Source organism: Miniopterus natalensis, chromosome X, assembly GCF_054644295.1.
Source record: "Miniopterus natalensis isolate mMinNat1 chromosome X, mMinNat1.hap1, whole genome shotgun sequence".
In the NCBI taxonomy this organism is placed as follows: domain Eukaryota; kingdom Metazoa; phylum Chordata; class Mammalia; order Chiroptera; family Miniopteridae; genus Miniopterus; species Miniopterus natalensis.
In genome coordinates, this window is record NC_142103.1 from 4,303,987 (window position 1) to 4,329,910 (window position 25,924).

General features: G+C 37.6%; 1 protein-coding gene across 8 annotated transcripts in view; it reads left to right on the top strand.

The window, feature by feature from the left end:
* Positions 1-25,924, top strand: part of ATP11C (ATPase phospholipid transporting 11C (ATP11C blood group)) — a 142,349-nt gene that overhangs the window by 44,148 nt on the left and 72,277 nt on the right. For all 8 annotated transcript variants that reach the window (XM_087829342.1, XM_016207233.2, XM_087829339.1 and 5 more), the window contains exons 2-5: positions 10,178-10,294; positions 20,061-20,150; positions 22,423-22,503; positions 25,375-25,482. In XM_087829342.1, the coding sequence (XP_087685468.1) occupies positions 10,178-10,294; positions 20,061-20,150; positions 22,423-22,503; positions 25,375-25,482 (396 nt within the window). The remainder of the gene's footprint in view (positions 1-10,177; positions 10,295-20,060; positions 20,151-22,422; positions 22,504-25,374; positions 25,483-25,924) is intronic.

Consider the following 25,924-nt stretch of genomic DNA (forward strand, 5'->3'; position numbering starts at 1 on the left):
CAATAATGTCAACATTAAAAATTTTTAATTAGCCCGGCTGGGCATGGCTTAGTGGTTGAGCATTGACCTAGGATACAGGTGATCGGGGTTCGATTCCCGGTCAGGGCACGTGCCTGGGTTTCGGGCTCGATCAATGACTCTCTCATCATTGATGTTTCTATCTCTCTCTCTCCCTCTCCTGTCCTCTCTCTGAAATCAATAAAGATATTTTAAAAAATTTTTTTAATTAAAAAATTAAGGAAAAATAAATAAATAAAAATGCATGAATGAACCTCCCCTTATTTGCAGTGAATATTTCATTCTTTGATACCTCATATTGTTGGTCCACATTATGAAAAATTGTAGTGAAGATCAAAAACACACTGGACTGAATTGGATTCTAAATCCATTTACTCTATATTCAATATCATTCTGGTCCATTGCCTTTTAAGAAAGGCTTGCAACTATTAGGATAACCCCACCGTTTCCTCTTTCCTACCATTTTTATGATCAAAAATGAGGTCTCAAGGACTAATCTGACACCTAAATTTCCAGCCTTTGAGGCCCATCTTTATATGCTGGGTTCTGCCATTTTTCCACCCATAACTAATGCTATCGCTTATTATTTTCTGTTTTTCAATATTTAGAAAGTTTTATATCATATCTGAATTTACAAGGTAGAGTAAGAATGGACTTAGAAATGTGTTAACACATTTGCATGCACACATGCCTTTTATAATAATGTGAAATAGAGTGAAATGCATTTCAGTCAGAGAATTGAATCTTTGCGAACACTTAATTATCAACTACTGGTCATAACTAATCTGCTTGTCTTCCACTGAGCAACAGTTACTTAATGCTTTAGCCACTCTGCTGTTTCATGATTTCGCTGAAAGAATTTTTCCTGTTCAAAGCTTGCCAGGTATTTTTAATGTCAGCTATAAATTCTTAAAATTGTTCTTGATAACCTCTATGTGTGCTTTGGAAATATCTCATTGCTATTTTCAATCACATACTTGAACAGAACCTCAAACTACTGTTTGTCCTATTTTGGTTAAAGAAATCATTTGTTTTGGGGGTGGTATGAGGTGGTATGAGACCTTAGTGTAAGGTCTGTTTTTGAAAAGTCATACATTTTGAATGTGCGTGCTGTAATAAAAATTCTTTCAGGTGTTTTTCTGTGTGTTTCATTTTATAGCTAAAGCCTTTTGTTCAAGTACAACTTGTAATTTTATGTGGTTCATTATTTTTTAAATTGCCCTTATGGCAGTTAATCATAACCTGTTTTAACTTGAAGTTGTTTGTTTGTATCTTGTGTGCAGGGACATAAATTTCATTCTGTTTTATCAGACAAATATACTGTTTCCCCTGGGTAATAGCCACATTTTGAGAAGGCATTTTTTTTCACATCTAAAGGTTACCATTAAATAAATTGACTATGGTGACTTAAATGGGCATCCTTAAAGCCTGAAAGAGCCAATATACCTTCTAGTGTATCAAAATTAGTACCCCGGAAGCACATGAGCCTTTCCCTGGTCTTTGTGACTTTTCGTGGTTTCTTTATCTCTCACTCCTTCTCTACTTTGAAGTTACAAATAAATTTCATCCTGAATACACTTATCTTCTCATCATATAGTGGTTTATAAGTTATTCTTTATCCTTAAACATCTCTTCCCCACCCTTGAAAAGTTTTTTGTTTGTTTCTTGGATCCAGGCAAGAAAAGGTGGTAAGTGGCACAACATCCAGACTCACATTTCAAGTTTTATTGCTGGAAGATCTGGACCCAGTTCCTCTGTATCCTCTTGATCAGGTTAAGCTCTGCTCCAGTTACCTTTGAGGAAATCCATATGGGACTTCCTGAAGACACACAGAGTCCATTTGGTAGTAGAAGGAATTAGAACCAAAATCTCCTGGTTTCTTACCTCTCATAATTAAGCTTAGAAGCAAGAGCACACCCACCTGGGATCATGACCAGACACTTAATTTTCCTTATCTATTTTTGGCATATGGGGAGAGGCATTGTCACAAAGTTAACAGCTCACCTCATACCCTTGAATGCTTTACCAGTATAGCTGATTGTGATAAAGTAAGAAATATATTAGAGTAGCAGTGACCAAACTGTGTCATGCAGAAGGTGATGTCATTGAATCTTTGGAGGGTGGGGGGGTGAGATTTCTATGGCAAATACTGACCAAAGATTAAAGAGGTTTCTTTATTTTAACAATTTTTAGAGCTTTTATTATATGAATATGCATTGTGAATATAACCAGGAGGAGGGATTACAGAAGCAGTCTTCCCACTTCACTAAGGAACATCATGATTAACTTGTTCCATGTAATGCAGTTTAGGAAACATTGAGTAATGTATTCTTATATTCTTGCCAGTCCATCTTACTTTGCAGTTCCCAGTTAGCAGTACTCAAAGGCATATTAAAATTTCAAAAACCAAACAATTTTTATTATACATAAGCCATGATAATGCCATTAAGCCATAAATAAGTAAAATATTCATTTGAAGTGCTCTTCTATGCTTCAATATACTGAAAGTTATACTTCAAACATACTAATTTCTAATGTTTCTTTTAAGCATGTTTTAGGAATAATTACAAACAGATCACTTTTTAAATTTATAGCAGCATCCAATCTTTATAATGCCAGGAGCCCTGATTCCAAAGCTTTGGGAAGAGAGAAGGGAGATTTAGAGAGAATGTCAATAATTCCAGTGCAGTTCCCAAATGGCCATGTGCTCTGCCACAAAGAGAGAAATGTATTCCTCATTTTACTCCCATGGAGTCAGATCAGCGGTTCCAAGGAACTAATGGCTTATAATATGGCCAAACACCTCCAGGGGAGTCCTCGAGTCACCCTCATTTGAGGTCAAACATGCCACCCGTCAGCCTCCCTGGCCAGCTCTAGTCCTCTTCGTGTACACTAAGGAATGGTTTTAAACACCAAGTACTCTGCCATTGGGCCATAACTCACTCTGCCCCTTTGTACGGGGGGGGGGGGGGAGCAGAATTGCCTATTGTAGGTCTTATGTATTTTTTTTTTATATAAATATTGTCAGTTCCAACTTTTAAAAAAGATATCTTTATTGATTTCAGAGAGAGGAAAGGAGGGTGAAAAAGAGAGATAGAAACATCAGTGATGAGAGAGTCATTGATTGGCTGCCTAGCCAGCAACCCGGGCATGTGCCCTGACCGGGAACCAAACCCTGATCGCCTGGATCCCAGGTTGATGCTCAACCGCTGAGCCACGCCCAGCTGGGCTGTATTTCTTGCTTTAAATAAAACATTTACATCTGAATTATGTTGAGGCCATTTCCTAGTTCTGTGCCAGCCTAGTTCCTTCAGTTTTAATAATTATATGGTTAACAAACCTCATCATCTAACATGAATAGCCTTTAGAACCCCCCCTTTAAAGTGATCTCTAAGTGTTGTTAATCTTACTGTAAGTGGTTGAATGGCTAGAGTCATGCTTCACAGTGGAAACTTGTTTTTTACCAATCTTTTCCATTGGTTTGGGGATGTTAAAAATAAATAGATATAGCCTGGCTGTACTATTTAAATTAATTACATTTACAGCTTTGGCATTTTTTTCCAGGAAGTTTTCCTTCTGTATGATACTTACCAGTACCAGGAAAAATGCATTCATTGGTTTTACCAACATGCTCTAGCCTATATTTGAACTGCTGGACCTTTCTAGGAAGCTTATTATCACTTTTATAATAATGATGCTATCACTAAAGTGGCAGATAAAATCCTGTTTGGGACATTAGACACCTCTTTTGCAATATATATTTTTAGCTCTAGCTGGAGTTTATCTCTATAATAAAAATTCTTCTCTAATGACCTAGAAAGGGGTTTTTGGATGAGAATTTGTCTCTTCAAGGTAATGATATTGGTAAAGGCATCTTTTGGCCTAATATCCAGTATTTTTCCTTGCATTGTTAGGTATTACTGTTTGCTACTGAGATAAATCTTATCTATGAGATATCTAAAATGTGAGGAATATCTTCCAGCCCTAAGGGATGTCTCTACAGAGATATCTGCTTAGGCCTTATATATATTTTTTGGCACATGTTTTTGAAGCTTCAGTGTACAATATTACAGTCACTCTCTTAGTGGGAGATGGGGACTCAGTGTATCACAGTGAATACCTAGATTATATCTTTTCCTCTTAATATTTACCTGCCTAGAACCAAAAATTCAATTGAACTTTCCTCAGAAGTTTGATTTTTACCCCCACTTTTAATGGTTCATTTATTGTAGGCGTGGGTTAGAAAAGAACTTGACAAGGTGAGGAGAAAACAGTATATGTGCAAGCTACTAATATTTTAAAATAACGACACGTTAAAATCAGAAGTTACCAAGGCAAATCAGGTCTTTTGAGAAGAGTAACAAAAAAGGTGTAAAATGCTGTAACAGAGATCAGGCCACCACAGTGCTGCTTTGAAGTCTTAAGGAATAGACCAGTCTTCTAGTGCGTCCATTGCCACGTCCCTGGGACCTACACAAACTTGAAAGCCACAATTGGCTGTCTTCCCATAGTCTGGGAAACGTCACTAGGATCACAGGGGTTAGTACAAATTGCTTGTTAATCTGTAGCAATTTAGCTCCCATTGTGTTAACTTGGTATGCAGAGGGTCCCATCTTTCCCTCCTGCCTCTGATGTTTGTAATCAGTATTTTATTCTGGTCTCTTTTCAGCCAGGTTGGGCCTTGAGGTCCTAGGTCCTTTTTATACTTGCTTTCTATTTGCATGTGTGTTTTTATCCATTTCCCAAGGGCTATGAGGAATATATAGCTAGAGTGCGAGTCAGCCTCACAGTTCCTATCCATACAAGTTATGTACCTCCCAATATAGATTTTTAAACTTTGTTAAGTGTTTTGAATGCAAGGTAGTGTGTAGATATGGGTAGTGAAAGTGAAAAGTAGCTTCTGAGGGCTTGTAGACATGTGTTCTGTTCATTTCTAGTTAACTTTGTGTGCACATCATCAGGCTCTCAGTTAGGAGAAATACTGTTAACAAAGAAATGGAGCCCCAGGACAAACTTTAAGTCTCAGGTTACTTTCTATAAATGGAAGAATCTCTGAATCATTAAAAAATATTCCTGTAAGAATCTTGAATCACTAAATACAGCATTTTGATCTATCGACTCGACTCAACTCTCTATTAGCCATCCTGTAAGAGCTGTATTTCATCTTTAGAGCCACATTTCTGTAGTCCTTCGGTCCTTCGGCTGAGAGCATAGTGGGTAGCAGGATCAGATTGGAAATGCTCAGAATGGATTGTTCCTACTGAAATTAAACTGTTGAGTGGATCACATTTAGATAATGAAAGTCTAACTCTGAGTTTCCAAACAAGTCGTTGTTATCCAAGTCCTACGGTCACTGCCATTTCCTAAGCATTGTGCTTGCTGATTTAGGTGTTTGTTTTTGTGGGACTTAATCTATTTCCTATAGCAGTTTCTATTCAATTAAATGTGCTGCTGTCCAGTAATGCCTAATTAGAGACAATCTTTGTGTCTAGGGATGTACTTTGAATATTCAATTGTCTTTTGATCAGGTGTTTGAGAGTTTTGGTTAATATGACCATAACTAAGCTTTAAAGGCAAGAAGATACAAAATGTCTCAGTCTTGCTTCACTACCTCTGGCAAAGGAGGGAGAGACAGCTTAATGACTTAAAAAGATGCAGTAAAAGCAAAATCTGAAAAGTACTATTTTAAGGCTCATTTTAAAGCTATGACTAAATTATACATCAAGATTACATTTTTTGGCTTGTTATAATGGAGTGGGCTTGGAAACCTCAGCAGTTTGACCACTGAATAAATACATCGTATCAGTTTTAACCAAGAAGTTTAGCACACACTGGAAATGTTTCCACTGTAGTGCTCTCCTCCCACACCCTAGTACAAAAATGCTGACTTTTGGGAGCATTTTAATAAACGGCTGAAAGTTTGATGAAATGCTCTTTCTTTCTCTTTTGAATTCACTTGAACTATTTAAGACTGATGATGCTGTTCAAATATACTAGTGCTTCAGAGAAGAAAACAGCTTTGGGGCTGGGGTGCAGAGAACAGTTTTAAATCATTGCCAAGTTTTCACATTTTTAATAAGGATTTTTTTTTGCTCTTTTTAAAGCAAATACTTATATTTGATTTAATAATTCACAAAGAACAGACTGATTAAAAATAAAAATAATACTGTGTTTTCCAAGAATGACATCAGTGATGATTTGTTAGTAAAGCGAGTTGTTTTGCATTATATCATGGCCTGTCATTTTTATCAGTGATCTGAATAATTGATGGTAGATTAGCCACGTGCAATTGCCTTGAAGGAGAATCTCATTTAGTGAACAGTTTAAAATGTTTGGAGGGGGCACTATGTGAGGGTTATTTGTATTTTATCCTTTGAAAAGAAAATTGTTTAAAATTATTTTAATTACTTAAAAGTGTAGGGTTATGGCTAAAAACTTTTATGATGTTAGTTAAGGACAATCACTAATTCAATTAGAGAGATTCTGTAGCAGTTCTCAGTCCTGGCTTAAAATTAGAATTGTTGCCTGGGGAGCTTCCAGAAAAAGAAAATTAAGCATTAAATAAAAGATGCAGGCTTTGGTATTATGTTTATAGCCAATGTGTGGCCAGAATTAAGAACCACTGATCTGTGACTAAGGGATAAATTTAAGTTGGCTAATACCTGAAAGGATGGAGAGGGTGAGCTCCATTTCAGATCCTGTGCCAGCTTTCATGGTGACAGTCTTGTATTGAAATTTTGTGTTGTTGTTTTTTTTTAATATATCTTTATTGATTTCAGAGAGAGGAAAGGAGAGGGAGAGAGATAGAAACATCAATGATGAGACAGTCATTGATCGGCTGCAGCCCGCAACCCGGGCATGTGCCCTGACCAGGAATCGAACCCTGATCGCCTGGATCCTAGGTCGACGCTCAACCGCTGAGCCAAGCCCGGCTGGGCTGTATTGAAATTTCAGTTCTCCCTTAGTTCTTATTGTGCCATTGGTCTAGAAGAAACCAAGAAAGAAATTATACTTTCAACAGCTTTCTGTGTTTTATGATTACTAAAGGCATAGAATTTTAAGATGATGCCAGTTGAATAACAGTATGACTTTACTCTGATTTTTTATTGAGAGTCTATGTTCTGGTGAAAGTTATTTGCTTTTTTAAAACTATTCAGTTTATACTATGGAGGTATGAAACGAATACAAAAGGATGATTTTTATCTTGAAGAAAATTACATTGCTTTCTCTGTTAATTCATATGTTATAAATATACTTTTAAATATTCTTTATACTTTTCATTATAGTGTATGATGTGTCATTAAAATAGAATTGGTGCCAGCATATTTCAATTTTTTAAAATTTTGTTTCTGAGGACATTTGGATGGGAAGCAGTTCAACACAGGATGGATTCTTAATAGATTAAAATTCATTATAAGGTGGCAGGAATCATACACACCCACTCCAGACTACATTGTATGCCATCCAAATGGTAAATTATATTATGATTCCTATTTGGAGTTTCTCTGCTTTGGCTAAGGCACCTATATTATTCAAAATCACAGGAACTAAAACCACTGTCTTAACACTACATTGGCAGCAAGTGGAAAATTACAGTGAATTTACACAAGTTCAGCATTACCATTTATATGCAGACCAAACAACATTAAACAGAGCAAATTCCACCAGAAATTGCAGGTTCATCAGATTTTAGAATGGAAATAGGCATGGAAAAGTATCTTTCACCCCACCTCACCCCTAGTTCTCAGGAAGCTCCAAACCCCATCCTGCCGGGGTTGAAGAGACTTTGCCCTTTTGTGGAAAATCCTCTGGAGTGGACATGCTACAGCTCTTAGGCCTCTATTTCATCATCTAATAATACTCTATCCCCTTCCACCTACACATCAATTTTAATCCATTTTCTCCAATTAAATGGAGATAGAGAGGTCAGTTAGGCCTATTTGAAAGAGATCCCAGAGATAATGTATGGGGAAAGCACTTAGGGAAACTAAATGCTATTCAGATATAGAGAATTCATAAAAATATCATGTGTCTGAAAAAATTGCATTATGCTCATTCCTTCCTTTTGTTCTCTGGAATCCTATGACCTGACAGAGAAGAAACTTGAAGACAATTCAGAATTGAGGAAGTACCAGTTCATTTCTGTTAAGTTAATCAGTGACCATTGTTAACTGAGGGGAACAATTTATACTGGCAGCACATGAAACATCCTGCAGAAAACACTCACCGACCCTCTACCTCTTTTCCTTTTACTCCCCTCCACTTTCCATTTGCAGAATTATCTGAGAACTGACATAAAAGTTAGCTCTTTTTTATTTACTCTATGCCATTTCTTGCTTGTGTGAAAAACTAAACAACCTTATGAATATCAGACTAAAGGTTGTAAATTGCAGTGTGTATATGGACTTGACAAAACCTGTAATTCGAGTTGGTACATTATAAGGTTCAAGTGTCGTAGAGACTACAGTGAGATGGTAATTGCAACAGATGGTCAGGGTAAGTGTGAAGCAGAATAAAGTATGATTTTAGAAGATGTATTCAACTTCAGTTTCTGTTTTGAAAAATTGATATTATGGGAAATTTAGTGCCCTTATCTGTAAACCGTGTCAGACCTGATATATTATAGTTGCAGACAAAATCAGTTTCTGAAGCAAAATGTATATAGCTACCATTCTGGTAAAGGTATTCCTTACTGGTTTCCAGGAATGTTTGAAAATTTACCTGCTATAATCACTGACTCTTGGCATGTGAAGGACCTGCACAGTCAGTTGTTCTAATGCCCTGTCTTTGGGCAGATGGGTAAATAGCTAAGTTGTTCAGCACTGATACTGGCTTTTTTCAGCTTGCCATGGATAGATTCCCACAACCTCTCTTAGCCTCATGCCAGGGTAGATTTCCAGAAGTTACCCTTTATATGTATCCTCAGTCTCTCCTACTTCAGTTTGTCGCAGTTACTCTTCAGTTGATTCCCTACAGATTTTGAAGGAAATACTCCACTAAATATTTAATAAGCTTAAATTAAAAAGGGTGAGCAAGAGACTTTATCTATATTTTGAGGGTGATTTTTATTTTTTCAAAATAAAATATGTTCCCTGTACTATCTATATAAGGTGTAAAAATTCTGACTTAGAATATATATAAACATAGACATGTGGAGACCTTCGCAAGCTTTAAGTAGTTTGTTTAAAATGATTGTTTTGGGTTAGAGATTTATATCTTTGACCTTTGAATAGATCATTGAAATGAAGGAAAGTCTTTGTGGCAGTATGCTTTTAAAACATTTTAGGTTGAGGGATTATCTTTTTTAAAAATAATGGAAATATATAAGTGGATATTGGTTTCTGTCATACTTCCTTAGACTTAAATATATGGTTGTCTCAAACATGATACTGTAAAGTACCATCAAAGGAGACTGTCCCAAATTTATATAAGAAAACGTATTATCCTGATTTAAGAAAAGAAAGAGTGAAGTCTCGGTGAAATACAAGGGTGAGGTAAAATGGAGCTCAACCTTGGAACTTATAGATTCAGCAGATCTGCTTTTTAAAAAGTTTAAAGGGACATTAGAGAGATGATTTGTGAAGTGAGACTTTTTGACAATAGTCCCTGAGAGAGCCAAAGGAATGTCTTTGCTGTAAAGCCAAAGAATTTACCATTTTTCTCTGTAGAAATAGTTGATCATTCAGTAGTATTTCTGTATCCTTATAAGTAATTATTTTGTGTTTAGAAGTAATTTGAATTCTGTTTTCTGCTGTCTGGTAAGGGTAATGACAAGGTTGTCATCAATAGTTGTGTAAAAACTAAATATTTCAGTCTGACCTTTCCTAGGTTAGTGTGTTGTTGTGATGGTGATGGTTGAGATTCTGTGGGTGAAAGAAAAATAACTGGCAATAAAAAATTATTGTTTCCCTAGAATACTTTATTTAATTTAAACGTTTCAGAATTTCAGCATTGGCCTCAGAACAGTTGGCTCAAGCAACACTTACTAAATCAGCAACTAAGAGCTTAGTGGAGTTTGTCATTACTACTAAGGTTTTCTTCTCTATTACTATTTCTCTCTCTAGACTAGTCAAAGATGCTTAGATGAGAATTTTGAGCTCTGTAGAAACATGGAGAAATGTGATAAAAAACTGACTTTTCCCCTCTTTCTCTTGGTCAGTGTGCAGAAGAGAAACGAGTTGGTACACGCACCGTGTTTGTTGGCAACCATCCGATTTCAGTAGCAGAAGATTACATTGCACAAAGATTTTGTGATAATAGAATAGTTTCATCTAAGGTGAGTTTTTTTTTAACTCAGTGTATACTCATATAGTGAGCCACATAATGCACTTATTTTTATTTATGCTTCTGAGGAAGCTGGTGTATTTATATATGCATACATTGATGTGCACTTATACCAGTCATATATCAACTGCGGTAATTATTCCACCCAAAAGGCAGTATTTTTAAAAGCATCACTTTGTCTTTTTTTTTAAATTTATCTTTATTGTTGAAACTATTACAGGTGTCCCATTATTTCCCCCATTGACCCCCTCCATCTTGCTCCCACCCGCTCCCCAGGCCTTTACCCCATTATTGTCTGTATCCATGGGTTATGCATATATGCATATAACTTCTTTGGTTAATCTCTTCCCACCCCCCACTCCCCTTCCCTCTGAGATATGAGCGTCTGTTGTATGCTTCAATGTCTCTGGGTCTATTTTGTTTGTCAGATTCTTTTGTTCATTAGCTTTTTGTTAAAGAAGACCCTTCAACATCATGTAATACTGGTTTGGTGCTGGTGAACTCCTTTAGCTTTTTCTTATCTGTGAAGCTGTTTATCTGACCTTCAGCCCTAAATGATAGCTTTGCTGGGTAGAGTAATCTTGGTTGTAGGTTCTTGCTTTTCATCACTTTGAATATTTCTTGCTACTCCCTTCTGGCCTGCAAAGTTTCTGTTGAGAAATCAGCTGACACTTGTATGGGTGCTCCCTGGTAGGTAACTAACTGCTTTTCTCTTGCTGCTTTTAAGATTCTCTCTTTGGCCTGGCCAGGCGTGGCTCAGCGGTTAAGCATCGACCTAGGAGCCAGGAGACTGAGGTTCAATTTCCGGTCAGGGCACATGCCCCAGGGTTTTGGGCTCGATCCCCATTTGGTCGTGTGCAGGAGGCCAGCCGATCAATGATGACTCATCATTGATGTTTCTATCTCTCTCTCCCTCTCCCTCTCCCTTCCTCTCTCTGAAATGCATTCAGATATATTTTTTAAAAATTAAAACACAAACATTTTCTTTAGAGAAATTTGTCCTCTGTAGCCTACCTCCTTTAATATACTCTGCAGGGACCTTTGGGAATCAACAGAATTTTGTAGTTGGTACAAAATTCCGAAATCACCACCTCTAGCAAAAGAAGAATTGATTATTCCTGCTAGGATCTTTAGATTTCATCATATTTCTCTTTTCCATATTTTTTTCCTTTAAAAATCCTGAGCCTCATCTTGAAGGCTCTTCAGTGGGATAAGAATCAGTGAACTCCACCTAACTCTTTGAAGGCTCGCCCAAGGTTAAGCTTAGTACTCTTACGTAAAAAAAATATCTTAAAGTTTCAAGCCTAAAATTACATTAGCGTTTACCCTCAGCTTAAAAATTGGAATTGCCATAGAATTTATTAGACATCTTTTCGTCTGAGTCTTTTTTTTTAGTGAATTTATTGGGGTGACATTGGTTAATAAAATTATACAGGTTTCAGGTATACGGTTCTACAGTGAATCATCTGTATATTGTGTGCTTGCCACCCCAAGCCAAGTCTCATCCTGTAATCATTTATCCCCCCTTTACCTTCTCCCTCTCCCCACCCCCTTTCCTCTGTCAGTCACCATACTGTTGTCTGTGTCCAGGAGTCTTTTCTGTGCTTAATCCCTTCACCCTTCTCAGTGAGCCCCAAACCCCCTCCCCTCTGACAGCTGTCAGTTGTTCTCTATATCCATGAGTCTATCTACTTTGTTAGTTTATTTTGTTCATTAGATTCCACATATAAGTGAAATCATATGGTACTTGTTTTTCTCTAACTGGCTTATTTCACTTAGCATAATACTGTCCAGGTCCATCCATGCTGTTGCAAAAGGTAAGATTTTCTTCTTTTTTTACCGCTGCGTAGTATACCATTGTATAAATGTCCCACAGCTTTTTTTATCCACTCATCTAATGATGGGCACTTGGGCTGCTTCCAGATCTTAGCTATTGTAAACGCTGCAATGAACATAGGGGTGCATATATTCTTTTGAATTAGTGTTTTGGGTTTTTTTGGATATATTCCCAGAAAAGGAATCGCTGGGTCATAAGGCAGTTCCATATTTAATTTTTTGAGGAAACTCCATACTATTTTCCATAGTGGCTGCACCAGTCTGCATTACTACCAGCAGTGTGCTAGGGTCCCCTTTCTCCACATCCTTCCCAGCATGTGTCATTTGTTGATTTGTTGATGGAGCCATTCTGACAAGTGTGAAGTTATATCTCATTGTAGTTTTAATTTGCATTTCTCTGATGATGAGTGATGGTTTTTTTGGCCGAGTCTTATTGAATTCCCCGAAGGTGCTGTTTTAACTAAAGTTACTAAATCCTAATGTAGTAATATTCTAGTAACTCCCTTTGATCTTCTGAATTTATGGTGAAAAGAGTGATACTTAAAAAGAGAAAGTCCTACTTGACATTGTTAATGGGAATGAAAATAGACTGCTGTGATGCTCAAAATTGTATTTAATGCCTGTAACAAGGAGAGTTGATAGTAAAATGGATACAGTAATTTAACATACTGGACAGTTACTCAAGGTAGAGCTCTGCTTATTTACAACTGGGAACTTATTTACACCTAACTTTAAAGCATAGTTATTTTGTTCCATCACAGCCAAATCCTAGTACTTAGAAAAGTCAGTGCTCCTTCTGATAGCTCATTCACAGTTGGCTGCTAACTTTAGTAGTTACTTTAAATAGTTACTACTTCATTTTTAACTGTTCCCCTTTCCCTTGTGATGTACTTACACAATAGAACAAGTTATTTGGAGCATTAGCTACACCATCAGCATTTTTAATGCTAAATCAGAAAAAATTTTGGACTTCAGGTAAAAACAAGTAATGTTCTAAACCCTCCCTTTGCTGAAGTTGAAATAATAGATTCTCAAACTTTGATTCAATTCAACGTCGACCTCCCTCCTTTGATTGAATTAGGAAAGCTTATAACATTTTCAGTTTCAAGTTAAATTAACTGGTAAATGTTGGAGGTGCTGACCCACAATTTTTTTTTCACATAATTGCATCTTTTTTATAATTTAATTTTATTGTTGACAGAATTACAGATGTCTCCCATTTTCCTCCCTTCCCCCCTTCACCCCCTTTCACTCGGCCCCCACCCCACCCCAGGCCTTCACCTCACTATTGTCTGTGTCCATGGGCTATGCATATGTGCATATAAGTTCTTTGGTTAATCTCTTCCTGCCCCCCCATATCCCTCTGAGAACTGTCAGTCTGTTCTATGCTTTCATGCCTCTGGACCTATTTTATTTGTCTTTATTTTGTCAGTTACATTCCACATATAAGTGAGATCATGTCATATTTGCTTTTCTCTGTCTCTCTTATTTCACTTAGCATAATAATCTCCAGGTACATCCATACTGTCACAAAGGATAAGAGCTCTTCTTCTGTACAGCTGCATAGTATTCCATGGTGTAAATATACCACAGCTTTTTTATCCACTCATCTACTGATGGTCACTTGGGCTGTTTCCAGAGCTTAGCTCTTGTAAATAATGCTGCTATGAACATAGGGGTGCATATGTTCTTTCTGATTGGTGTATTCATGTTTTCTGGTTCCTCCTGATTGAGTTTGGGAAGATTATATGTTTCCATGAATTTGTCCATTCCAACCAGGTTGTCCAGTTTAGATGTTCATAGTATTTTCTTACAATCCTTTTTATTTCTGTGGTGTCAGTTTTGTTTTGCCTCCTTCATTTCTGATTTTATTTACTTGAGTCCTCTCTCTTTGTTTTTTGATGAGTCTGGCTAAAGGCTTATCATTCTTTTTTATCTTTTCAAAGAACTTGCTCTTGGTTTTACTGATCTTTTGTAGTGTTTTTTTAGTCTCTATGTCATTTATTTCCACTCTGATTTTTATTATTTCCTTCCTTCTAATTCCTCTGGGCTTTTCTTGTTCTCTTTCTAAATCTTTTAGTTGTGTTAGATCCTTTATTTGAGCTTTTCTTGTTTCTTGAGGTAAGCCTGTAAACCTGTGAACTTCCCTCACAGGACTGCTTTCACTGTGTCCCATAGATGTGATGTTGTGTGTTCATTTTCATTTGTTTCCAGGAAGTTTTTTATTTCTTCCTTGATCTCATCGGTAACCCATTCATTGTTTTATGACTTGCTACTTAGCCTCCGTGTGTTTGTTTTAGAGTTGTTGGGTTTTTTTTAATTGTAGTTGATTTCTACTTTCATGTCATTGCGATCCAAGAAAATGCTTGTTATGATTTCAGTCTTCTTGAACTTGTAAAGGCTTATATTGTGTCCTAACATGTCCTCTAGCTTTGGATTAAATTAAATCCATCTGATCTGGTGTGTTGTTTAAAGTCACTTTCCTTGTTGATTTTATTTTTTTGTCTGGAAGATTTATCCAGTGATGTCAGTCAGGTGTTAAAGTCCCCTACTATGACTCTTGCTGTCTGTCTCTCCCTAAAGTCCTCCAGGAGTTTTTTAATATATTTAGGTGCTCGTATATTCAGTGCATGTATGTTTACCAAAGTTACATCCTCTTGTTGGATCCATCCCTTTAGTATTATGTAGTGACCTTCTTTGTCTCTTGTTATGGTGTGTGTTTTAAAGTTTATTTTGTCAGATATTAGTATTGCTACCACCACTTTGTTTTTGTTTCCATTTGCATGGAAATTTTTTTGCATCCCTTCTCTTTCACGCTGTGTGTGAGTCTTTTGTGCTGAGGGTGGGTCTCTTGTAGACAGCATATATATGGGTCATGTTTTCTTATCTATTCACCTACCCTATGTCTTTTGATTGCAGTGTTTAATCCATTTACATTTAAGGTTATTATTAATAGGTGCTTATTTATTGCCATTTTTATTCTTTATGCCTATGTTCCTCTCTCTCTACTTCTTCTTACAATAGTCCTGTTAGCACGTTTGGCTCTCAGCAACCTGTTCAAAGCTTCAAGCGATCCACAACATGTGGCTGCTTCCACTGGTCTTTGCTGCCCATGGGAGGCGCCAATCTGAACTCATAGTTTGACTTTATAGCAGCATGGGACCCTGAGGCAGGTCAGCAAAAGTTCAGGGAAGACGGTGGGTGTGTTCTCTGTCACAGAGCCACTCAACTGAGCCTTTCCTAGAATATCACTGACCTCTCCAGTGTGGAACCCTTGTTAGGCAGCTGGTGAGGTCTGCCAGAAGTCAGGAGTTTCTATTAGCTCTCCTGTCAGAGGGGAGCATCGGCCATGTTCCCAGTAATTTGGAGGTAATCGCCTCGCTCCAAAGCCAGTCACTGATGCTCCTTGAGATTGAGACTACTGCCTCCTCATCAGGGGTTGAGATGCAGGGTGGGGTGCACTGGATTCCTAAGGGTGGGGTGAGGGGGATTCCTTAGGGTAGGGCAAGCTATATTCCGTGTGGTGGGGTATTTGCCTTTCCACAGGCTTCTGCTGGTGGGAGGGGCTTGTGCCTATCAGGAAAAATGGCAGGGTGATCACCCAGCACAGGTATCCCCACATTTACTCCCCCGTGACTCTCCCCAATTCCTTCCACCCGTCTCTTCTCAGGCAATTCCAGTCCACACTGCTCTCCCTCCATGAAACCTAGGGTGAGTGGCTGGGAACGAAAATCCAGTGTGCCAGCCCCTTTTTTTTAAATGTCTTTATTGATTTCAGAGAGAGGAAGGGAGAGCGAGAGAGCAAGAGCGAGAGTGAGAGAGAGAAAAAGAGAGAGAGAGAGAAACATCGGTGATGAGAGAGTCATCATTGATCGGCTGCCTCCTGCATGCCCCTTGCTGGGAATCAAGCTTGCGACCCAGGCATGTGCCTTGACTGGGCGTCAAACCTGGATCTCCTGGATCATAGGTTGATGCTCAACCGCTGAGCCAAGCCAGCCAGGGCAGTATGCCAGCCCTTTTTAAAAAAAGTTGTGAAATGATATCACTTATATGTGGAACCTAAAGAACTTAAACTGATGAACAGAATAGATTCAATGACATGGAAACATAGATCGGACTGACGAATGTTGGAGGGATGGAGGAGGGTGGGTGGGTAGAGGGGGAGAGAGTAACCAAAGAATTTATATGCACATACGCACAACCGAAGGACATGGACAATGGTGGGGAGGGGGAGTGAGGAGGGGGGTGGGATGAGGTAGAATGGGTCATTAGGGAGATAAAGGGACATTTGTAATATTTTAAATTAAAAAAAAAAGAAAGTTGCTTTGTCTTGGGGAGTCTCAGCTCCCTGGCCTGTAGAAGCCCCACCGCTGGTTGCTGCATGGGCAGCTACTGCTAGCTCTGGCTCTCTCGGCTGGAGTGCCCTGCCTGGGGTCCAGGCCTCTCCTCTCCCAGGTAACCCTCTTTACCCTTCGCTGGCTCTGGGCCAGTCCCTCTCATGACCCCGGCCTTTCTACCAGTCTTGAGGTAGTTTTTGCCCTTCCTTGTTTAAAGGTCTCCTCTTCAGCCATTCTTCAACTGGTATTTCAGGGTAAATATCCCCCAATTTAGTTTTAATTCCAGTTTGGTTTTGAGAGGGATGCTAGATTGATCCACCTACTTCACTGCCATCTTAACCCTCCCCCACATAATTGCATCTTTAGTGGCCACATTTGTGTACCAGTTATGTTCACTATAGAGTAGTTATGAAATGGATTGTATATACTTGGAAAGCTGACAGTTTTCTGTAGAACCCATTTTTAAACATGTTCTAAATGTCAGTGTTGCTATTGAATTTCATAATTGCATGTTAAGATTCACTTACTTCTTTGAGTGAGAACTTACTTATGGCCCTCCAAAAAACTCCGTTCTCATTGTTACTGAAAGAAATGTTAAAAACATTTTCTTCCTATGAATTAACATTGTAATTGGTTTATAGCAACTAAGTCTGAGACTACTATTTAGGTAAACAAGTCAATTTGAATAACTTGGTGTATATGGCTTTAATTCCATTTAAATTTTAATCAGATAACTCTAAAAAAGGAGGGTTTTCTTGGTTTGCCTTGAAATAATGTATGCTATATGACTTTTATATTGTAATAGAGATGAGAAGCTTAATTTGCTTTTAAGTTGGAGCAAAAGAGTAAATGGCTAACAAACAAGTTTTAATCAAGATTTCTTGTTAGGCACCCATGGTAAGGGGGCTATGATATGCTCTTTAACGTTTTTTGTTTGTTTGTTTGGAACTTTGAGTTTATTTAAACAATTTTTTATTTTTTCAGTTACAGTTGGTATACAATATTATATTAGTTTCAGGTGGACAGCATATTGATTAGACATTCATATAACTTATTAAGTGATCACCCCAGTAAATCTAGTACCCACGTGGCAGCATACATAGTTATTATAATATTATTGACTATATTCCCTATGCTGTAGTTTTTTATTTTTTAAAATTATAGTTTACATTCAATATTATTTAGTATTAGTTTCATGTATACAGCATAGTGGTTAGATAATCATATACTTTACAAAGTGTTCCTTCCCCCTGATATTTCCAGTACGCACCTGGCACCACACATAGTTATTAAAATATTGACTGTATCCCCTGTGCTCTACTTTACATCCCTTCACCGTTTTCCCCCACCCCTTCCATTTGGCAACCATTAAAGATTCTTTTTCTATGAGTTTGTTTCTGTCCTGCTTGTTTATTTTGTTTTAGATTCCACATATAAGTGAAATCATATGGTTTTGTTTTTCTCTGTCTGACTTATTTCATTTAGCATAATACCCTGTAGGTCCATCTGTGTTGTAGCTCATAATAGCTCATGACCTGAAATAGGAAAGAAGAGGACATGCAGCAGTAGTTTCCTGTAAAGGGAATAACCCGAGTTCCTCAAGAAGCCCGTTCTTCAGGAAGGTAGAAAAGTGGTAAAGGAACAGTGGCACCCTAGAAACAACAAAAATGTTTTCTTTTATGTATTAAGACCCATCAGAGGACTCTGAACTGTTCCTAATGTTTGTTTAATTAAAAATCCTTTAGTTAGGTCAGCAAGCTAGAAGTTCAGCTCTTAGCCTGTTATTGGAACAGTTACGTGTTGATCTAGACATCAGCTTCAAAATGACTGGATCAGTGTTTTTTGGTTTTGGTTTCTTTTTTTCTAAGTTTTTTTAAAAATTAAAGTTATTGGGTGACATTGGATAATTAGATCACCTAGGTTTCAGGTGTAGATTTCTATGTTACACAATCTATGTATTCCACTGTGTATCTACCACCCAAAGTCAAATCATCTTCTGTTGTCATATATTAGGCCCCTGTCACCCCCACCGCCTTCCCTATGGCAATCCCCACACTGTTGTTTGTGTCCATGAGTTTGTTTTATATTCCACATGAGTGACATCATATCGTACTTAGCCTCATTAGATACCTGCAGTAGTGGTATCCAAGGAGACTGCGGGCTTCTTCAAGGTATAGCCTATTTGCCTGGCCTACACAAAATCTTCCCAGATCTTCACCCAGGTGCTCTCTTCCCCTCCCTGAGGAAACCATCATGAGAGAGAGGCACTTTGGTGAAGGGACTTCAGCCACCATGCACATATATATATCCACAGAACTGTATACCTGGCCTTAGTTCTCTGGAGAGATCTGCCCCCCTTGGCCAGGAAACAAATTTTGTAGACAGAGAAAGTATTTTCTGTTCAAATAAACTTTAATCACACACAAAAAAGTGGACTAGTGTTTTTGATCCCCAAGGCTGCCGTGGGTATCTGATGAAAGTGTGGACTCTCTTCTCCCAAGTGATGTCCATGCACACACAATTTGCACTTCATTTTGAATGGGCTTCCTTGAGACACTTCTGAAAATTGGAGGTAGAACTTCATGGGTTATCTGTTGGTTATAATGCAGCTGCATCACTAAATATGTTTCCCTCTATTCATCTTCATTTTCTTGGTATTCCCTTGGGAAATCTTGAGCCCATAAACCTTTTAAAGAGGAGTTAGTAGTAAATTCCCATATTCTATGTCATGTTCTGTGACTTTGACTTTTCATTCAACTTACTTAATTTAATGGATATTTTCTCACATTATGGAGATACTTTAGGCTGAGATTGTTCTAGTATAAATTTAGAAACAATAAGAAAGAAACATTCCATTCTTATTGGTTTCTGATCTGTTCTATTAAAATATCTAGAAATTCCAACTTCTTCTGGTGATTTTTTAATTAATCCAGTCCTGGAGCTTAAGGTACCAGTGAGAAAATCTATGCGATTTGACAGTTGGCCCAAAAGGTCTCTCCTCCTGCTCATGTACAATTTAGCCTTTAAACCTTTACCTATAACCAGTTACAAAAGCCCAGGATTATGCTGTTGACTAAAGTGAAATCCCTTGTTGACCCAGGGTTATGTGTATAACTCAGCTGTCATGGAGGGGAGAGGTACCGATAGGGACAGAGTTATATCTGTGATTGTGATCAAGACTCCAGAGGTTAGCTGAGCCAGAGGACTTAATTTGTTCAGTCATTCATCCAACTAATTTATTGGGTGTCTACTTTGTGTAACTGTAAAAAAATTAATAAAAAATACACACATATATAATTATTCACTACAACAATTGTTATCAAGGAAGTATTGGATAATATGAGAGCATATAACAAGGGACCTAATTTAAATCATGTCAGAGAGGACAGAGATATGGGACTAGATGGCCCAATTGTAATGGTCAAAGTACAACTTGATTACTAAAAAGTGTTTATTTACTATAGCTCTAAGTATATGCTTATTCGTATGTGTGAGGTTTAAAGTGTAGTGATAACCTGGACCCATATGAGTCATTACTAAGATTTTTTTAAGTTTGCTTTCTGATAATTTTTTTCTTCTTTACAGTATACATTTTGGAATTTCATCCCAAAGAATCTGTTTGAACAGTTTAGAAGAATTGCAAATTTTTATTTTCTCATAATTTTCCTTGTACAGGTAAGAGCGCCATAAATGCCACTCCACATTTAGAAACTTAATTACTTCACAAATTTTCAATCCATTTCTAATCTTAAAATGCTCTGTGATTAAAAAGATGTTTCAGGGCTCATAATAACACTTTTTAAAGTACTAATATTACATTTTAAGGTTTATATTAAAGTAGCACTTTTACTAGAAAACTTGTTGCAACTGTTTCTTTTTAAAAATTGTCATGGATTTCATATCTTTGTTCATGCTAAAAGGACATGTATTCAGTACCATTGAATGCAATGGTATATATCAAAATGTAAATAGATTAGGTTAATAGTTTACTTTATTAAACACTAGTTTCAGCTTAATTGAAAATTTATCACTTATCTTCCTGATTATCAGTTTTGCTCTTCATTCATTTACTTTAAGAGAGAAAGCCTAGTATTTAGACATTTTAAATTGCATCTTCCATTTTTAAGTCTATAAGCTATTAAAATCTTTCCCTTGCCAAAATCAACCCCTGAAAATCTTACTACATTAAAGGTACTTCTTTTCTCATTTCATTTTTTAAAATAAAGCAGAAACACCCCCATGAAATTGTTCAGATACCTTATTGATTGTTAAGTGCTTCTGTTTATCCACTTTAAGTCTTTGAGTAAATGGTACAGTAATTTAATTTAGCCCTGCTACTTAAAACCAATCTGGGTTGTGATGTGGGAAAAGAGCCAATTTCAATTTTGAATGATGGGGCATTTTAAAAGGGGCTCCCCTACATCCGTGGTAAGATGTCTTACAGAACAGCGTAAAATAAACTGCGTAGAGGATTATGTACACAAGAGTCCTTCCACTTGGTGTACAGTGCATTTCAGTTCAATTTTAGTGACCATACAGCAAGCACCTCTTAAGTGCCATTCAGTAGTCCATACAACAAAGATTTTAGGTGCAATGAAGATCAAGATACAGCTTTTCTGTCCTTAAGGAATTTATGTTATAGCCAAAACCAGTCATGTATTCACTTAATTTAATGTAGTAAAAGTCATACAAGTAGCATGAGCAAAATGTTATGGGGATACGGTGGAAGTAGTGATTTTTTTTTTTTTTTTCTAGTCAAGAGGAGCTTGAAAACTCTTCAAAGAGTAGGTGATATCTGAACTGAGCCTTGAAAGATTAGAGACTGGTATCTCTGTGCAGGAAGGCACAGAGCCATGTAAAAGCCTACGTCTACAACACAGCGTGTGTGGCAGGGCCAGGTCTGGGTGGGGGTTAGAGATGAGAATCAATGAATTGTGAGGGCAGATGGAACTCCTGGTCCTCTGTCCCTCAAATCTAGTTCTCGTTCTCTTTCACTGTTTCCTATTCCAGTGAATGATGACATCCACCAGCCATGTTAACCAGATACTTGGAAGACATCTTTAATCACGCCTTACAACAAATTCCTTACCAGCCCTGCCATTTTTGCTTCCTAAATATCTCTGGAACATCTTTCCATGTCTGCTGCTACTCCCCTCATTCAAGCCATTATTTTTTATGAGGATTAGAACAGTAGCCTCCTAAATGGACTCCCTGCCTCCACTCTTGTTCCCTTCCATTTTATTTTCCACAATGCAGTGAGAATGTTTTCAAAGTGTAGTTCTTCTATGACCTCTCCCTGCTTAAAAGCTTCAGTTATTTCCCACTGTTTGTGGGATAAAGAATGAATTCTAGCATAGGGGGCCCTGCTTGGTCTGGCCCGTCTCCCTCTCCAGCCCCTTCTCACACCACACACTTTTGTTACTCGCTTCCTTTATTTCCTTACCTGTACCACACTCCCTCCTGCCATTAGTGGCATTGTATACACTGTTTACTGTTTCTGGAAAACACCCCCCTTTCATCTAGTTAACTTTTGTTTACTCTTCAGATCTCAAGGTATCATTTGTTTAATGCCTGGTTTTCCCTGTAAACTGCCAGCTATATGAGGTCAGGGATTATTCTCCGTCTCTTTAAAGCAGCATCTCTAGAGCCTGGCTGATAATAGCGCAGTGGCTGACAGAATGGTGCTCAACAAGTAGATGGTAAATGAATGGATGTATTTCAGCAAAGGGGTTAATTCAAGCTGGGATGAAAACTAAACCTGATTTTGAACTATTTTCTGAAACTAACTGCTGTGTGGATTGCTTTTGTTTTAATGAAAGTTAACATTCACCCTGCTACTGAAATATGTTTTGTCTGCATTCTGTCTGAAATTTTTGCAGCATGTATGTGCTGCATATAAGTTACTGGCTTATTTTCATTTTACTTTCAATTTAATTTCTTTACCTAGGTCACAGTAGACACACCAACTAGCCCAGTTACCAGTGGACTTCCACTTTTCTTTGTTATAACTGTTACAGCCATCAAGCAGGTACATTTCTTATTTATGTCTGCATTTGATTCCTGTCTGTTTCAAGTTTCATTGTCAAAGGTTCTTTTTCATATTTATATAGTGTGCAGTATCGCTGATGGATTGAATTTATATTTATTCTTATTGAAAATCTATTAAAATGATCTTAAAGTACATCCTTAATATCCATACTCCTTTCCTCAATATTTTTGTTTAGGGATGTAACCTAAGTTGGGAAATGGGAGGCAAATTTTTAATGTGCATTAATTTTTTCATTGTGGTATGTCTATCTGAAAAATTTCCATTCTAGTGGGCTTTTTTTGTTTGTTTGTTTGCCTATAGCAGAGAACTCAAGAGTGTAAGTACTTTAATTTTGTTGTCTTTCCTGATGGTGCTGAAGGGGGTGGTAGGCAGAGGAGACTTTTATTTTTCTTGTCAAAGCTGACAACTGCCACGGTTTGTAATACTGATGTTACTAGACTAAGAGGCTAAAGGGGTCCATTTGCCCTCGTGCATGACAGCCCAATAAAACACAAACAGGAGCTTGCAGCAAAAAAAGTAAGGGTTATTTTTAGGCATTGGCTGGCCCAGAGTCACAGGTTAGCTAATGCTCAAAGATCTGGCTCCCAGATGGCTTCCAGAGGATGTGTTTTATAAGGGCAAAATCATTAATCATGGTGACTAAGGGAGTTAGTGTTGTGGTATACTAAACAGACACAGTCTCTGTAGTCATAGAGTAGACATTCTAGTAGGAAACACAATAACAACAAAACCACAAAGACATAACTTAAAAATGTTAAATGCTGTGAAAGAAACAAAAAAGAAATTGAACTGAGAACTTACATGTATCAGAAAAGTCATTCACCTCCAGATAACAGAAACTTAAAACAATAGCTTAAATATATTTCTGTCACATGAAAGAAATCTGGAGGTGATCATTCCAGGGTAGATACAGTGTTTATATGATATTACTGGACTAAAGGGGCCTGTTTGCCTGTGTGCATCAAAGTCCAATAAGACATGAACAGGAGTTTGCAGCAAAGAGAGTAAGGGTTTATTTTCAGGAAGTGGCCCACACCTGAAGTCGTAGGTGAGCTAATGCTCAAAGACCTGGCTCCCCAATGGCTTCTAGGGGATGGACTGTATAGGAGAAAAAATCATCAATCATGGTGACTAAGGGAGTTAGGGTCGTGGTCAGGATCGTGATCTCTACTGATTGGTCTGTGCTAGGGTGGGGGGTAGTTGATCAGTGCATCTGGTTTTGCTGCTTTTCTGGGCCTGTAGCTAAAACATAACTGAGGCCTAGATATTATCTCTACTTTGACCAAAACTCTGTGTCTTTGGTTGACAGGAGGCTTTGTTCCTAAGATTATTTGAACGTCATTGTCTTGAGGGCTTGATTATTAAGGGAGTGGACACTCAATGGAGAAGGAGGTGGGTGAGTCAGGGTGCTGGACAGGCCAGTTTGAATTAAAAGGAAAGAAAGGAGAAAAGGTCATACTAAAAAAATGAAGTTCCCATGTGGCTACAATGTCTTTGAAGTCTTTTGAGCATTTTATATGATAGTACCTTTGGAAAATTCCAGATGAAATTGAAAATGGAAGTGGAAACTGGCGGGAAAAGGGGGTAGGTTAGCAATTTTTAACATGTAATTAGCCACAAGACCAGGCTAATTACTAACATACTTTTAGACAGTACTTTTCAAAGTACTGTCTAAATCCTTTTAACAGTGTCTAAAAGAATTTCCAAAATAAAGGTCTGCTGAACAGAATTGGGACCAGGGTTACCTTTCCTCTTGGGGTTATCGGGTCTTCTATCTTGCCTAACAGGAACTTCAAGAGCATTTTATCAAGTTCTTGGTTGCTAAAGCAAGACTTTTGAAATGTTCTTTCCCTTAGGCTGTTAGGATTATTTTTTTTAACATCATGGAGTTGCTGCTTCCCAAAATACCCTGTAATACTTTCAAAAGCTCTTACTGATTCATTTTATTCTCAGTACTGTTTCATGTTAGGGCCTTTGTTTCCTCACTGAAGTGATAGCCTAGCGTTGCCATAAAGAGAGACAGAATAGGACTCAAGCTAGCAGCTGAGAGAAAGGGGGGGGGGGGGCAATCAAGGGATTTTTCATACAGTTGTATTTGAAAAGGTACAGCTAGAATTATAAAGAAAAAAAGTGATGTAGAAAAGGAGAGGAGGTTGTGCTCAAGCAAATGAACATCCTCCTTCCTTGTTTCTTTTGCCTTAAATATACTCCAGGCAAAAAGCCCAAAGAAAAATGAGCCATTAGACCTTTCCCTGACTACTTTTAATTCTAAGAAATGAACACCAATTTATATTTTATCACCAAGTCAGTGTAGGAGTTTAACTGTTGATCTATCTCTAAAACTTATCATAGACTCTCTGCCAAAATAATCCAAGCTTGCCTTTTCTATTCTCTCCCTGGGAGGAATTCAGTTTCCTCAGAGATGATCACTCCAATAGTGTACTACAGGAGAATATATTTAAGTGGTTAAGTCTGTAAGAAAATAAGACCCAGAAAATTTTTTTCAAATTCAAAAGTAGAATAAAATTAACATTAACTTGAATAAGAGTAGATTAGAACAGATCATAGTCCTTCACAGTTGAACAATATTAAGGCTCTAATGCCTGTGTTTTCATTAATATTTAAATATAGAATGGAGGAACCTTTTAACACAATAATGCTATTTAAGTGGTATTTTGAAAGCATATCTTAGTTTTTCTATAAAAATGTACAGTGTTGTCTCTTTAGCATTATGAATTGAAATTAATACTGTAAGTATAAATATCTGCTGATAACTCATGGAGGGGGTTATAGAAATGAACAACTTCATTACGTGAGCTTGATTATATAGTTTTTTTTTTATCCTTCTAGGGATATGAAGATTGGCTGAGACACAGAGCTGACAAGGAAGTCAACAAGAGACATGTTTACATTATTGAAAATGCAAAGCGAGTTAGAAAAGAAAGTGAAAAAATCAAGGTATTAATTTTTGAGTTCATTCTTCTTTATTATGATTAAAAACAAACAAACACCTATTTTTTTTAATCCTCACCCAAGGACATATTTTCATTGATTTTAAAGAGAGGAAGGGAGAGAGAGAGAAACATCAACTGGTTGCCTCTTACCAGGGACTAAATTTGCAACCTAGGTATGTGGTCTGACCAGGAATTGAATTTGTGACCCTTAGGTGCGTGGGACAACGCTCGAACCAACTGAGCCACACCAGCCAGGGCAACACACCGCTTTTAAATGGACAATTAATTCAGTGGCATTTAGTACATTCACAGTGTTGTGCAACCATCAACCCTGCCTAGTTCCAGAATATTTTCATCACCCTAAAAGGAAACCCCCATAAGCCATTAAGCAGTCACTCCGCATTCCTCCCTCCTCCAATCCCTGGCAACCACTAATCTTCTTTCTC